Source organism: Hermetia illucens, chromosome 4 (assembly GCF_905115235.1).
Source record: "Hermetia illucens chromosome 4, iHerIll2.2.curated.20191125, whole genome shotgun sequence".
Taxonomy (NCBI): domain Eukaryota; kingdom Metazoa; phylum Arthropoda; class Insecta; order Diptera; family Stratiomyidae; genus Hermetia; species Hermetia illucens.
In genome coordinates this window covers 170,487,110-170,504,285 of record NC_051852.1, presented here as the reverse complement: position 1 = coordinate 170,504,285, position 17,176 = coordinate 170,487,110, and the positions used below count along the sequence as shown (strand labels likewise).

Below are 17,176 nucleotides of genomic sequence, written 5' to 3'. Positions count from 1 at the left end.
GAGGGCTGGGCACCATATAGAGGCAGCTTCATGATTTTTCGGTTGGGTAGTTTTTGAGAATGGGTCCGTTAAAGAAATCATCACTTTCCACCCTCCCAATCCCCGCCCTATTAACAAATCTCAAAACTAAGATAGGCTTCCCCACACGACTATATTTGGTGAAAAAAAGTTATACACCCCCATTTTATATGTATGGGGACCCCCCCTAAATCTCAACGTAGAAGGATATCACTCACTGCATGTCTGGGGGTCCACAGATCCCACCTTCTCACCAAATTTCGTGTCAATTGGTGCAGCCGTTTCTGAGAAAAGTGCCTGTGACAGACAGACGGACAGACTGCAAACAGTGGAGGAAGCCGAGAATTTCGGGGGGCTTCCCACTAGCAAAACGGCTAGTGGGGAGTCGCCTTTGATGGTTTTTAGCCTTAATGATCCTTTTAGGTGGAGCGGTAAATTAGTGCGATCGCCTCCGGCGAAATCGAGTGAGAAACAGATGTCGGATCAAAGGAGCAGCAGCGGTGGAGTCAATTCTTTAAATGAGGCTGACGCGTTCACACAGCTGGGATCAATGATCCAAAATCTGATGGAGTACGTTGGTCAGCGAAATAACATCCACCACGCCATCAAAGACCAAGTGCGTTCTATCAGGGCGACGTACTTTAAGGCTAAAGAGGATGTAAAAGCACGCGAAGAAGGTACACTGCCGAACAGCCAACAAAAAGTGATGGTTACCGTAGCAACACAAACTATGCTGAAAACATCTCTTCCCAAGAGGCTCTTTGACAAAGAAGGTATCCAAGGTGAAAGGGACATCTCAGCAATGCGGACAGCGGGCAGCGAAACGCAAAAATGAGAAACCAATGCCAGCGCAACCTAGGAAGACAGGAGACGGAATCTTATCGGCCCACCTGGAAAAGGCCACTAACCGCGCCGAAGAATCTACCTGGACTAAAGTAGAAGGTAAGAAACGGTTGCAAAGGAGAGCCAGGCCGGACGCGCTGATAATAATAAAAACCAGCGAGCTGACGTACGCGGAGATTTTGCGTAAAGTAAAAGCAGATTCCTCCCTGACTGAACTAAGTGGCAATGTTACGCGTATCAGACGTACGCAGCAAGGTGATCTGTTGCTGGAGCTTAAAACGGGTGAAGATGTAGGCGAAAACCTGCGAAAAAAATCAAAGTGTCACTAGGTGAGGCTGCGGCAATCAAAATGAGCAGAGTTTCAGTGGTGATAGAATGTAAGGACTTGGATGAAATCGCCACGAAGTCCGAGATCTGTGGAGCCTTGCAATCTCAATTAGGACTACAGTCAGTGAGCGAGGCCAACGTGCTACGACTTAGGAAGGCGTACAGGGATACACAGATAGCGTCGATAAATCTTCCTGTCGAAGCACCAAAAAAGGCGATAGCAGCAGGTAAAGTTCGTATTGGATGGGTGGTTTGCCGGATACGAGAGCAAAGTCAAGTGCATAAATGTTTTAAGTGCTGGCAGTTCGGCCACATTGCGAAAGCCTGTACCAGCTCACAAGACAGATCTAGTCTGCGCCGCAAGTGCGGAGAGCAAGGCCATTTTGCGAAGGATTGCAACGGAGAGCCCAAATGCGTGTTCTGTATCGAAATGAAAAATAGCGACAGCGCCCACATTCCAGGAAGCAGTAAACGATTACCTGTCCAAAATTACTACAAAACATAGTGGACACTCTCTTCCCAGAGGATGTGAACTACACCAATCTGCCTAAAGTTCATGTAAACCCCGACGAAATTCCGACGACGACGAAGTGGTAGAAGAGGAAATTTTTGATGCACCAAGGAAGTTCGCTGAAAATAAGACCCCAGGGCCAGATGGAATCCCGAATATCGCCCTGAAAGTGGCAGCCAGGTCAGCACGGTTATATTTGCCAAAGTTTTTATGGCATGCCTTAGAGAAGGAGAATTCCCCGAGAAATGGAAGCTGCAAAAGTTGATACTTATTCCGAAGCCAGGTAAACCATTGGGAGACCCCTACTAATATCGACTGATATGTTTGGTCAATACCATTGGTAAACTATTTGACCGAGTATTATACAACAGGCTGCTCGCTGTTGCGGAAAAGGAAGGAGGCCTATCCGACAAGCAATTCGGGTTTCGTATGGTGACTGGCCTGGCTCGCGCTGCAATAAAAAATGACAAATGCTGCGCAGTGGTGACACTCGATGTAAAAAATGCATTCAACACTGCAAAGTGGACGAAAATTGTAGAGGCTCTAACCAAACTAAAGGTTCCAAAGTACATTGTGCGCATCATTGTTGCATTTCTTCTTGGAAGAAGATTATATTGCGACTCGGACGATGGAGAGAAATTATTCCCAATGACGTGCGGCGTACCACAGGGGTCTGTCTTAGGTCCCTTACTGTGGTTAATTATGTACAATGGAGTGCTGACGCTACGCCTTCCTAACGGCGTGACAACTATTGGCTTTGCGGACGATATCGGGGTAACAATAGTGACAAAACGCTTAGACGAGATCGGAATCTATGCAAATGAAGCGATATGGGAGATCAATTCCTGGTTGAAAAAGTCCGGTCTATCACTTGCTGAACATAAAACGGAACTAGTGCTAATCAGCAAAAGAAGGAAAGACACGACCGTGAAAATTAAAGTTGGTGAAAAAACAATTTACTCCCAAGAATCGCCTAAATATTTGGGAGTAATGATTGACAAAGGACTCAATTTTAAAAAACACATTGAGTGCGCTGCAACTAAAGCATCTTCCATCGGTGTAACGATCTCGAGGATACTACCGAACAGGGGTCGTTAGCGATTTTTAAACGGGTCGCTTACGATACGGGGTGTGACGTCCCCGAGGTGCCCGAGTAAGTAGTTCTGCCCCCTAGCTGGCAGCATACGTACGTCCTAGGTAGTAGCCTCGAGAAAGCTTCTCGGTGAAGAGCGAACCGTGAATGACCGGTACACGTCGGGACACACTGGGAGTCTCCGGAGCCGTCGACAACTCTCTGTCGGCGTCGACGAGGTGATGTGAGCGTAGCTCTGCCAAGGTGGTAGTTGCGACGTGTATCAGGAGCCAGCCCCTTCGGAACCCTGGTCGGGAAGTGCGCATTGAACCGGTGTTAGTAGACCGCGTTGCTCCGAGCGAGCGCTGATCCGTCCGTGAATTCCGGGATCGGCTAAGCGTAGATCAGGCCTCAGGGAACTGGGGTAGGGGCTGTGTCCCTGAGGGTATACCCGTTCTTGACTATTGCGGCCCGCTCCCTTGCACACGATGCGCTGGTACCTTTTTCATGGAGAATATTCAGAAAATTATAAAAAAAAAACGACGAAACAACAGACAAGGAGGAAGAGCTGGGTGCGTTTGGGCGGAGCACAAAAATGCGTCGTTCACCGCAGCGATCAGTGAAAGAGGCAACGAGGGCTGATATACCTGATGAGACACCGGGGCGCTCAAATAAAGAGGAAGGCTCATCAAGTGCCGCGACTGACCGTGCGGAGATGGCAACTCCATTACCTTGCAGTACCCCTGTTTTGGAAGTAAGCTCAGTGAGAAACGCTAGTCCTGAGCAGATGGATTTGGACACAAATCGAGTGGAAGTGCATTCGACCGTCCTCGCTAGAGCCGAAGAGGAAAGGCTCATCAGAAAGTGCGCAGCAGTGGTGAAACGTATGCGGTCGGCAACGTTCCTTCAGAGAAACGTCAGCAAAGGCGTCAAAAACGGGCTGATGGAACTGGAGGAACTACTGGATCGCATTTCCTTTTATAGACGCACGTGGAGAGCAGCGGAAGACGATTGTAGAGCAGAAACAGTCTCACTCCCCGCTGAGAATGCTGCTTGCGTCAAACGGACTGCAGATAGCCCTCTGCAAAGTGAACAGGGGAAAAAGCGGAAAGAGGACGACGTGCCTGAAGGAGACTTTATCGAAGTAGTCTCCAAGGCACAAAAAAAGAAGGCGAAAAAGGATAAAAAGAAACAACGGACTCCGTCGCCAGAGACACGTCTGTCCAAAAACAAGGAGGCTGCCAACCCAAAGCCAGTAGCGGAAAAAACGAGGAAACGAAGAAGGACTAGACCGTCGGCTCTGCTCATTAAGCCGACGGAAGGCAAGACATTTGCGGAAGTCCTTAGTGAAATCCGCTACAGGATGAAACCCGAGGAGAACGGAGCAGAGGTGTGGTGGAGTTCTCGGTGGTGGAGTTCTCGTCGAACTGGGCTCAGAGACGACCAGCAAGAGCACGTTCTGCGAAGCGGTCAAGGGGCTATTGGGGGAGAAGGCTCTTGTTTCCAGCCTAGAACCCATGTGCTCTCTGGAAATACGGGATCTTGACTGCCTCACAGAAAAGGTCGAAGTAGAGGAGGCGCTAAAGCGTGAATGTCCAGAGGTAACCAATGCCGGGTAGGTATTACCTCTGTAAATGCTCGAGGCCAAAAAATTGCCGTGGTGGATGTCCCCGAGCAATATGCGAGGACACTCCTTAACACCGGGAGAATCAAAATCGGATGGGTAGTATGCAGGGTACGAATGCGGATAGTCCCCACCAAGTGCTACAGGTGTCTGGACTATGGACACACGTCAGCCGCTTGCAAGGGTCCGGACAGGAGGACAGCATGCCGGAGATGCGGCCAAGCGGGTCATCAAGCGAAGACTTGCAAGGAAAGCGAGAGCTGTGTTCTCTGCAGGGATTGTGGCGCGTCTGGCGAAAGCGTCGCACACACTGCGGGCTCGGGACAGTGTCCGATCTTCAGGGCGGAATTGGAGAGGGCTAGGGTGCGAACGCCATGATCCGCATTTTGCAAATTAACATGCACCGGAGTGCAACCGCTCACCAGTTGCTAGCACAGTTCGCTGCGGAAGTAAATGCTGATTTAGTGCTGATTAGCGAGCAATACCGAAACAAGGACCCGTCCTCATGGTATCTCGACTTATCGGGCACCGCTGCCATCTGGGTTCGGGATGACGTTCGACTTCGTGTTCTTGCCGAAGGCCGGGGGGACGGATTTGTCTGGATCCGGTGTTTAGGGATAACGTTTTTTAGCGTTTACCTGACGCCCAATGAGTCGATTCCGGACTTTCGGCGCCGGCTTGATGCTCTGAAGGACGCCGTTTCGAGCACGGAGGGACGAATCCTGGTTGGCGGTGATTTTAATGCCAGGGCTCTTGAATGGGGCATGCCTCAATCAGACTCCAGAGGGAAACGGATTCTGGAAATGGCGGCGAGAACCGGGCTCGTAATTTTAAACACCGGATCCACGCCAACGTTTCGGCGCCCAGGTTGTGAAGGAAGCATTCCCGACATCACTTTTGCGTCGGAATCTCTGGCATCATCAGTGGACGGGTGGCGAGTCCTAGAAGACTTCTCGGCAAGTGATCATCAGTACATTGCGTTCGAAGTGTTTGACGCTACTTGCCGGCGAGCACCAACACGACGTTCCCCCTGCGTGTGGAATGTCGCAAAGGTGAACATCGGAAGGTTCGTCGAAGCTCTTGGAGCAGGTAGGGCCGCGCTGGGGGGCACTCCGGGGAGTGGTGGTGTCGCAGCTGACACCGTCGTAAATTCAGTGATGAATCTGATAACGACGGCGTGTGAGGCTTCCATGCCCCAGAGAGGCCCCAGGCGCGACAAGCCTTCTATGTACTGGTGGACGGCGGAAATTGCCGACCTACGGAAGTAGTGTCATAAGCTCCGCCGTTTGGCACAACGTTTGTACGCCAACGAGTAGGCATGCGTCATAAAGGTAAAATATAGATCAGCAAAAAGGAGACTCCGCAGCGCTATAAATAAAAGCAAAGCTCGCGGCTGGCAAAATCTTGTTAATGAGGTGAATGATGACCCGTGGGGACTTGGTTATAAGCTTGTCACTCGGAAAATCGGGGCACTGCGGAAGCCCTGCATATTGAGCACCGACCAGATGGACCGCATTGTGCGGGCATTGTTCCCCAGACACCCTGTACGGGTTGATGTAAACAGCGCGGAAAGCGTCGTGGATTGCCCCCTTTTCACAATGGGAGAACTCGAAGAAGCGGTTCTCACTATGAAAAACAGGAAGGCGGCAGGTCCTGATGGCATCCCGGCGGAAGTTTGCAAACTGGTGTTCCGCCAACGGCCAGAATTGCTGCTCAAAGCGTTCAACGTGTGCTTGAAGGAGGGCATTTTTCCTTGTCGCTGGAAAGTGGCCAAACTCGTGTTGATCAGTAAGGCTAAAGGAGACCCGGAGCTCCCGTCTGCATACCGACCGCTGTGTATGCTTGACACGGTCGGAGAAGTGCTCGAGAAGCTCATCAGGGGTAGACTCGCTGAAGCGATCCGTGCTGCCGGGGACTTATCCGCAAGGCAGTTCGGGTTTAGAACAGGGAAATCTACAGTGGATGCTGTTATGGAGGTCGTAGATGCGTTTAATCGAGCCGGAGCACACAGCCGCCGATCTCGACGGATAGTGCTCCTCATAGCGCTTGATGTCAGAAATGCCTTGAATTCCGTGAGATGGACAGATATGCTAGGCACACTAGAGAACTTCTTTCACGTGCCAAGCAATCTCTTGCGCATATTGAGGGATTATCTGAAAGACCGCTCCCTGTTCTATGAGACGCTAGAGGGCCAGAGGAGGATGGAAATCACGTCGGGAGTAGCGCAGGGATCCATGCTAGGGCCGGACCTCTGGAACGCTTCCTACGATAGTCTGCTGAGACTCGATATGCCTGAAGAGTCGCGCCTGGTCGGTTATGCAGACGACGTTGCGGCACTTGTTGCCGGACGCACTGTTGAACAGGCGCAAAGCAGACTTGGCATATTGATGCGACGGGTAAGCGGATGGATGACTGCTCACGGTTTCAACCTTGCGCTGGAAAAAACCGAAGTAGTCATCCTGACCAGAAGGAGAATCCCGACCTTGTGTCCCATATCGATCGGCGAGTTGACTATAGAGTCAAAACCAGTGATTAAATACCTTGGTTTAATGCTCGACTCGAAGATGAGCTTCTTCGAGCAAATCAAAGCAGCCGCGGACAGGGCTGCAGCAGGAGTCGCGGCCTTGAGTCAGCTAATGGCGAATGTCGGCGGCCCTATATCAACTAGGAGACGTCTCCTCATGGGAGCAACGCAGTCCGTCCTTCTCTATGGTGCGGAGGTATGGGCTGATGCCCTTGACAAGGAGATGCATCGTAAACGCTTCGCTCAAGTCCAGAGGCGGGGAGCTTTGCGAGTGGCGTCTGCTTATCGCACCGTCTTCGAACCGGCTGTGATGGTGATTGCGGGAGTGATACCCGTTGCCCTCCTTGCCAAGGAGCGCAAAGCTATCTACCGCCGTAAGGGCGAAAACTTAAGAGAAGTGGTTGCCCGTGAAGAACGTCAACGCACCCTTAACGAGTGGCAACTTTCTTGGCAAAATGAGCCAAGGGGCAAGTGGACTGCGCGGCTCATCGACAAATTAGATCCGTGGTTGAACAGAAAGCACGGTGAGATTGATTACTTCCTTACCCAACTTCTAAGTGGGCATGGAGGTTTTCAGTCTTACCTGCACAGGGTTGGGAAGGCGCGATCTCCTGATTGTGTGTTCTGCAATAGAGTGGTGGATGACGCTGAACACACCTTTTTCTCTTGCGAGAGGTGGGACGGCCTCCGCCAGCAGCTTTATGCAGACACAGGGGAGCTCTCTCCAGACAACATTGTCAGAGAGATGCTGAAGAGCGCTGGCAGCTGGAATCGTATTGCGCATTATGTTCGGGCTCTTCTTACTACAAAGAAGATTGAACTCGACCGGCAGAGGGATCGGACGGTAAGGGGTTCCCTGAACTAACAACTCCCTTCTTCCCCTCCCCTCCCGTTGGTGAAAGGAATTCCCTGACTTGAAGGCTCCCAAAGCCGGGAGAGCGGGAGGGCTAGCCCGAAGTAATGTGTCAAACGGTTCCAGGCTAGTTCTCTGATGACAGGGAGGTGTTTAGTTGGTAGTCCGCCAGCGTGCTGTTGCTGGAGTCCAACACTCTGTGCGTAAACGCATTCACCTACCCTACTCCAAAAAAAAAAAAAACTACCGAACATTGGTGGACCAAGACAAAGTCGACGTCGTCTCATTTCAAGGGTAATTAGTTCCGTGCTACTCTACGCAGCTCCAGTTTGGGCAACCGTTCTGGAAAACAAATCAAACTGCGGAAAACTAGAAATGGCGTATCGACTAAGTGGATTCCGGGTATGCAGTGCTTATCGAACGACATCAGAAGAAGCAGCATATGTACTGGCAGGGACAATTCCCATAGACATCTTGGCGGATGAAGGTCGGCGTCTCTACGACAAAATGTACACAATCGGGGAGTCTATTGTACTTCGACGGCAACTAGCACGGCGGGAACCCATCGCAAAATGGCAAAAGAGATGGAACGAGGCACAAACTGGCCGTTGGACCTACCGTATCATTCCACACATTCGAAGATGGATGGAAAGGAATCACAGGGAACTAAGCTACGAGCTAACACAGTTTTTAAGTGGACATGGAGGTTATCAGGCCTATCTTAATCGATTTGGACACGACGAGTCACCATGGTGCCCAAGATGCGGTAATGTGGCTAAGAATGCGGAGCATGTTGTATTTGAGTGCCCAAGGTTTACAGCACACCGAACTAGGCTGGAGGCGATCGCAAACAGGCGCTTAACACCTGGAAATATAGCGGAGTTTATGTTGGAATCAACGGAGGTTTGGAATCAAGTGGTAATTGAGCTGAAAATGATTCATCAACAGCTAAGGCATGAAGAACTGCGAAGAAAGCAACAAAGGGAGCGAACTATAATGCGCCGCAGTTAAGAACTGATCCAGCCCCACGATGCAATGCTTATAGCAGTCCCGTGGGGAGAGTGGTAGAAGAAGGAGGTGGTTTTAGTGAGTAGAAGTTTCACATAACTGTATGGCAGGAGCCAGCAGTAGGTTTTGAACCTTTCCACCTTCCAACGATGAAAAAAAAAAAAAAGACAGACAGACAGACAGACATTGAACCGATTTTAATAAGGTTTTGTTTTGCAAACCTACCCAGGATCAAGCTGCACTTGTCTTGCAATACCAGGTTAATGGTAAGAGAAAAAGCGTCACAGTTGCATCTACTCTGTGATTCTTTGTGTTCTCCACCGAGGCAATAACTAAGGTAGACTATACGCAGACAAGTGGTCTTAAAGTCTTGCTAGGTTATGGTCTTAACCTCAGAACCCTCAAAAGCAAATGAGATCCTAAAGGAGAAAAGCTATTTGATTTCATCACTTAAGCTAGTCTTATAGTCACGAACGTTGATATGATTTGATAACTATGAACACAATAATAGAATCGTGATAAATGAATACTGCAACGCAAGCTCAAGACATTAAGGCCCCGAAGATGGTTTGCTTCCGGTCAAAAATAGAAGTGAATCTCCACGTGGATGGTATGCTGAAGTACCTTCCCCGGTAGTCAGTCTTACTTCAATTGAATGCTATCTATTGCGGTCTAAACATCGAAAACTCCATTAAATCTAAACGTGTAAAACTTCTATAGTATCTATACTACACATTTATGTAAACTTAACACACGTCTAAAAGGGTTGTGCAAACAGAACGCTGTGTGTTGCGTAAGAAATGTGTAATAATTTAAAAAGTGTCAGATATTTTAACTATTTATCTTTTTGCTCTAACACAACAAGTAACCAGTTGTAAGAAATCATTCCATATCTTTGATTTAAAAATTTAACAGTGAATTGTGATTAGAGATTTGAGTTATGGATTCCGCGTTATGAAAATCTTTTGGAAATTTTCCGTTTATTTTTAGTTAATATTGTCCAATTGCCTTTTCAGCAGAATCCCATAACTCAAAGCCAGCTTTGGTTGCAATATAAAAGGACATGTTTTGATAAGAATTCAAGAAATTTGCGAGGGTGATGAACACATATAATCGGTAATGTACGGATTGTGTGTATTGCGAGGACATTATTTACGGGGATTCTTTTGCTTACCTTATTGGCACATTCAAAACATGTTGTAACAACTTTATTTATAACATTCATAAGATTTTTTGTTTCTTTGATGACATGATCAACCTTAACAAATGTCGCCGCTTTACCTACAGTCGGATCCTTAACAGTAAATTGTAAAGTTTGAACGTATGTTGGCACCTTATCTAAATGATCCAATAACTCCTTTTTATTTTGTCCAGCGGGAACCTGTGAAAGAGAAAAGATTGTGGACTTCAGTTAATGTTGCTTTTAGGTTTTGGTTTAATTTTTGATTTTTTAGAATAGTTTCATTTATTGGGGAGTGGTTTAGAATGGATAAAGTTGTTAAAATAGACACTTAGGCTCCTCAAATGTACCATCTCGCTCTGCGGCGTCTATCAGTCTAATATTTTGAGTAATTATAGTTTGGTTGGCTTTTGTCTTGTATTATCGAAACTACTGACAGATTCATCATCATCATCGACGGCGCAGCAACCGGTATCCTGTCTAGGCCTGCCTTAATAAGGAACTCTAGACATCCCGGTTTTGCGCCGAGGTCCACCAATTCGATATCTCTAAAAGCTGTCTGGCGTCCTGACCTACTCCACCGCTCCATCTTAGGCAGGGTCTGCCTCGTCTTTATACACTTTCCGGACTGGATCATCCTCATCCATACGGATGGTAACCTATTGAGCCGGATTTTATCCACAACTTGACGGTCATGGTATCGCTCATAGATTTCGTCGTTATGTAGGCTACGGAATCGTCCATCCTCATGTAGGGGGCCAAAAATTCTTCGGAAGATTCTTCTCTCGAACGCGGCTAAGGGTTCGCAATTGTTCTTGCTAAGAACCCAGGTCTCCGAGGAATACATGAGGACTGGCAAGATCACTGTCTTGTACATGGAGTCTGTGTCTACTGCACGGTGCCATTAGAGTGCCTGAGCCGTTAGGCCGTACCCCCTCCCTTGCGGGATGGCTTGTTTTCTGGTTTTTGCCAGATGGTAGATTTCTTGCAAGGATGCGTCCTTACAAGTCCCTCACCGGGGGATGCGACTCTAGCTTGTCGACTTGTTTAACACCACAACCACCTCGAGTCCAACGCCAATGTTGAGCTTCGCACAATGTTGCGAATGGGCCACACTCAACCCCGAGGTTCGCGTTTGCCCCAGATTCCTCTGAGACCGGTGCGATCGTCCGTTCGACAGCCTTTGGGGCTTATCTTGTAGATTAAGGAGGCGCATCTCCGAGCTCTACATGGGCTCATTGCCGCCAACTTTGCTGTTGCATCAACAGCCGAGCCTTTGGCAATGCTCGTTTCGCGTCGCTGACCTTGCCAGCGGGCTATCCGAGTCTTCATGTCCCCCTTCCTCACTCTGCCTTCTTACACCCCGTTTCGTCTGTCATACATTTTATTCCCTTTAGCCCCATTATTTATTTTCCCTTAATTCATTTCTGGGTCAGGCAATTTGCCTACAGTCAGGTTCCCCAACGAAAAATCTCTTAATCAAGCTCAGCCAAGTTTCCCCAAAACTCCTAAAAAGTTTGCCACGGAGATCTCCCTGGGAGTCCAGCATGAAAATCTCCGAAAAGATTCATCATGAAAATCTCCTCAAGAGTTTACCATGGAAATCCCCTTAAGAGCTTAGTATTATATTCCCTATGGTCAGAACTGGTTAATCAGGCGGAGGCACGTCTCCGAATTACTGAAAGCCAGGTGACTACACCCAAGAAGGGAGAAGTTGGGACGTCAAGCAGTGGATCCAAGGTGAGCATTGGTATACTGCATGGACTACAGCCAACGAACACCACTGCTCAAAGAGCAGGGACCAGCAAAAGCACGTCTGAAATAAATATAACAGACGTCAGGAAGGAGACAGGTCTCAGTGGCGCCGGGGTTAAATGGTACCTGCGCTATCTGAAGGAAGGCCTGAAACCAGAAGAGGCCCTTAAGAAGGCTCAGGACAGATCTAAGCCATCTCTACCGGAGCCGAGAAAGCGGGGAGCAGCAGAGATCAGCCCGCATGAAGGGAATGCTCCCAAAAAACCCAGACCTGAACCCACGGGAGGAGAAAACCCGGGCAGGTCAGGAGTGAAGGCAGGACCCAGGAAGCCCGGCATTAGCTATGCTAGTGCGGTCAAGGGCATTCGACTGGCCATACTGCCAAAAAGGTTTCCCGAGCAAATACTCACTCGGGAGGAACAGGAAATCATTGAAGAACTTGTCGTCAAGCAGATGATCAAGGGTTGGACGTCGAAACTGGTGTTCACCGGGATACGCTTTCGACCAGGCCTTATACTGGTGGACTGCGCGACGGAAGGTACCGCAGAATGGGTTAGAACCATAATTCCTAGATTGCCAGGCTGGGAAGGGGTGGAACTGTCAACATGTGCTGGAGATGATATACCAGGAGCCCACATGGTGACAGTTTTTCTCCCAAAGGCCGCGGCAATAGTAACAGAAGACCTCATGAGACTCCTAATTGCTCAGAACGAAGATCTCCATACTCGACTATGGAGAGTCTTCAGAAGCAAGGTGGAGGGAAAGGGTAAACTCCTCACGATCGGGGTAGATGACCGATCCCTAGAGGCAATTAAACGTCGGAGTTGTCATATCAACTACCGATTTGGCAACATACCCGTGCATGTGCACAAGGAAAAGCCATGGAAAGAGACCTCGGAGGAGGCATCGGGTGGAAAACTTACCGAGGTCCCTGAAGAATTCGCGGAAGCCATAGAGGCGGAAAGAACTGGATCAACCAGGGAAATAGACCTGCTGCCCAGTGAAGAGCTGAAGCTGGACGACCTAGACCTAGGACTCCTAGGGCTCGGGGTGGACAGCGACGCGCAGGAAAGCGCCATGTCGGAGGAGGAGGGTGACACTCCGACAGTGGAGAAGAGCTCCAAACAATAACGGAGCCCATGGCCAGCACTAGGATAGCCCAGATAAACCTCCACCATGCGAGAGCTGCATCTGCAGTGATTGCAAGGGCAAATTCCAAGGAGAACATTGGAATAGTGCTGGCTCAGGAGCCCTGGGTGTACCGGGGGCAGATTCGCGGTCTGCAAGGAAGAGACATGCAGGTAATTTGGGACTCCTCTTGTGAAAAACCAAGAGCTTGCATAATTCTCAAACGTAATCTAAAATACATATGTCTTTCAGAGTTCTTAACCGGGGACCTTGTGGCTATCCAAGTCTCATTGGAAGCCGGGAGGAGCACTCGAAAGGTAGTGGTAGCATCGGGATACTTCCCAGGAGACGAGAGCCGGGCTCCACCGGAACAAGTCGCAAAGCTGACGGAGTATTGCGAGGAGAGGGCGTTACCACTTCTTCTCGGCTGCGATGCCAACGCCCACCACGAAGTGTGGGGAAGCAGTGACACTAATCGTAGAGGTGAGTACCTTCTCGAATTTATTCTTAGTAATAAGTTAGAAATATACAACGTAGGGAACACTCCAACATTTGTGACCAGCACCAGACAAGAGGTACTAGATATAACTCTAGGAAATACCCTAATGAACGGGATGGTCAGGAATTGGAGGGTGTCGGATGAACCCTCAATGTCTGATCACAGGATAATCAGATTCGACATTGAGGGTAACTCCGAAATAAAAAGAATAATAAGGAATCCTAAGAGAACGGATTGGGAATCCTACACAATGCACCTGAGCAACAACATTGCCCACCTTCAAGGGAGCGGTGACATCAGGAGCGAATTAGAATTTGAAACGGTGGTGGAAGACCTCAACACAATCGTCATTGACGCATACGAGGCCAGCTGTCCGGCCAAGACAGTCAAGTCATCAAGGGATGTACCATGGTGGAATAGAAACTTAGCCAGAATGAGAACGGAGGTACGAAAACTCTTTAACCGGGCAAAACGAACCGGGGACTGGCGGAGGTATAAAAATGCACTGACTGCATATAGCAACGCCATCAGGGAAGCGAAACGGAACAGCTTTAGGGAATTCTGTGAAGGGATTGAACAGATCACAGAAGCAACCAGGCTGTACAAGGCTGTAGCCAAAGACGGGAGAATATCCTCTGTCTGCTTGAAAAAGGAAGATGGGACATTCACCGAGAATGAGGAGGACAGGGTACACCTGCTTCTCAGAACTCATTTCCCGGGGTCCTGCCTGACACCCCAACAACGAATAAAAGGGGAAGGAAAGAGAGCTGGAAACTAGCAAAAGAGGTATGCTCAGAAGCTAGGCTAAGATGGGCAGTGGGAACCTTTCAACCAATGAAATCTCCCGGAGCAGATGGCATTTTCCTAGCACTTATCCAGAGAGGCCTAGGAATTATCTTAGAGTCTCTTCTGAGGGTGGTAAGGGGGAGCATAGCACTGGGTTACATACCAAGGGCATGGAGACGGGCAAAAATGGTCTTTATTCCGAAGGCGGGTAAAAAGGATCCTTTTCACCCTAAATCTTTCAGACCAATCTGCCTAACATCGTTCGTACTCAAAACGGTGGAGAAGGTCATAGACAACTATATTAGAACTAACGTTCTAAAGCGTAATCCCCTATATCACTGTCAACACGCTTACCGGGCAGGACGGTCAACTGAAACTGCTCTGTATCAGCTGACAGAGGTACTACGGGACGCCATAGAAACAAAAGAAATTGCACTGTGCGCGTTTTTGGATATCGAAGGAGCATTCCTGATGCCCTGAGCCGCAAAGGAGTGGGAAACACCCTGGCACTCTGGATGGGCAAAATGCTAGAAAGCAGACAAATAGAGGTATAAACAGGTACAAATTCTATTATCATGAGCACCACTCAAGGCTGTCCACAGGGTGGGGTACTATCGCCGCTGATGTGGAGTATGGTAGTGGATGAACTCCTGGACGTGTTAACTAATACTGGAATACAAGTCCAGGGCTACGCGGACGACATTGTTCTTATCTGTAGGGGCAAATACAAAGATACCCTATGTGATAGAATCCAAACTGGATTAAGGGTTACTAGTGCCTGGTGCAGGAAGGTGGGACTGCGGATCAACCCAACCAAAACCACCATAGTACCATTCACTAGGAGGCGTAAGCTAGATCACCTGAAAGCCATAACATTACATGATATGGAGGTGAAACGAGAAACAGAGGTCAAATACTTGGGAAAAAAATTACTCTGGAAGACACATGTCGGAAACACTTGTCGGAAAGCCACGACGGCTCTGATGACTTGCAGATCCATAGCAGGAAAAAAATGGGGTTGTAGCCCGAAGATACTACTTTGGATATATACTGCAATAGTAAGACCAATGATTACCTATGGAGCGGTAATCTGGGCAAAAAGAACCCAACTCAGCACACAAGCCAGGGAATTACATAAGCTCCAAAGGCTGGCTTGCGTGTGTATCAGTAGGGCAATGAGGACATGCCCAACGGCATCCCTGGAGGTCCTTCTGGGATTAACCCCTCTCCATCTGCACATACAGATGCAGGCAAGGAGATCAATATTCAGGATGGCCGGTAGCATGAGTGAGGCGGGGAGCTGCCTAAATCGAAGGAAGATTGATATCCTTTCTAGGCGGTATCCCGAATTACTGATACCGAGGGACAACATGACAACGAGGTTTCACTTCGATAAGAAGTTTGAAACACGTTGGAGTAACAAGGCAAACTGGGAGAGCGTGGCTTAAACCAGCAACTGATTACTTGGTACACTGACGGATCCCTCACAGCAGAGGGAGCGGGTGCCGGTGTCATTGATCCAAGGAAAATGTACTTTGAGCCAATGGGCAGGTACACTAGCATATTCCAGGCGGAAATTTACGCCATAGACAAATGTGCCTCCTTTAATCTGCAAAGGAACTACAGGGGGCAGAACATAGCTATTCTCACCGATAGCCAAGCAGCGATCAAGGCACTTAGGTCCAACCAGGTGAATTCTAAACTGGTATGGGAATACCTTGAGAGACTGAATACACTCGGCTCGTCCAACAAGGTCTGGATACTTTGGGTTCCAGGCCATGCTGGGCTGGAAGGCAATGAGGCAGCGGATGAACTAGCCAAAAAGGGAGCAGGGATGCCTTTATACGGGCCAGAACCCTTCTGTGGAATCGGAAACGGTTTCATGGCTATGAATCTAAGAAACGAAGAAAAACGGTTGAGGGAACTATATTGGGCGGGCCTACCAGGGATGGAGCAGTCCAGGGTGCTTATTGGGGGATACGAACCCATGCGCACAAAGGATTGCTTAAACCTCACCAAAAAGAACCTCCGAATCATAGTGGGAAATCTCACTGGTCATTGTCGGCTGAACTACCACCTAGGGAAGCTAGGGATATCTACGGACACTGCCTGCAGGTTCTGTGAGGAGGAGGACGAAACCTCTATGCACGTCCTGGGACAGTGTCCAGCACTTGTGCAAAGTAGGTCGATACATCTGGGAGAACACTTAATACCAGATGCAAAGCTGAAACTTCTGGAAGTGGGGAACATACTAAAGTTCCTAACGGTTACTGGCCTGCTTGAGATCAATAGGTATACTATAACCAGTAAAAGGGGCACAATAGTTCTTCAAGGACGCGGTGCGACTTTCCCTTAACAGAATTATAATAATAATGGTCAGAAAATAATATTATCCTAACACTCCCTAAAACTCCCTAAAAGTTTGCCATGGATGTCTCCTTGGGAGTCTAGCATGAGAATCTCCATAAAGATTCATCATGAAAATCTCCTTAAAGGTCTACCATGGAAATCCCCCAAAGAGTTTAGCATTACGTTCCCTCCGGTCGCGTTATCCAGATTTAATTACCCGTGTTTCCCTGCGTTAAAATTTTTGGCCAGGCAATTCGCCTGCAGTCAGATTCCCCACAAGATACTCTTAATTATTTTGGCTTAGGTCAGAGGAGTTCCCCGAGATAAAACCTTAGCCCGAGTACTCCTAAAAGGTTGATCTATGGGCCATGGTTAACGATTCGTCCTGTCGCCAATGTCGGTAATTTCTATATTCCCAAATGTAATTACCTTCCCTGTTTTTCTCTGGCAATTTGTCAATTTCAATTAAGGTTTTACCCATAGCTCCCCCTGTCTTGTACAGTAAGAACTTTGACCCCATGGTGAGACGTTTCAAGATTAACTTATTGAATTGAAAAATAATATGATCATTCGTCTTATCCGCCCAGCAGCTATCACAGACCGGCGAGGGAGTCATGCCGATCTTGACCAGGGGAGGGGGAAAAGTTAGAGACTATTCAGTTTAGGGTCTTGAAATCACCCGTTTGAGGGGCATCTCCT

The 17,176-nt window shown here is 48.6% G+C and overlaps 1 protein-coding gene across 5 annotated transcripts in view; it reads right to left on the bottom strand.

Annotated features, from left to right (window-relative positions):
- LOC119654388 (alpha-catulin) overlaps positions 1-17,176 on the bottom strand; it is a 380,996-nt gene that overhangs the window by 31,397 nt on the left and 332,423 nt on the right. For all 5 annotated transcript variants that reach the window (XM_038059756.1, XM_038059758.1, XM_038059757.1 and 2 more), the window contains one exon: positions 9,955-10,161. In XM_038059756.1, coding sequence (XP_037915684.1) covers positions 9,955-10,161 — 207 coding nt within the window. The remainder of the gene's footprint in view (positions 1-9,954; positions 10,162-17,176) is intronic.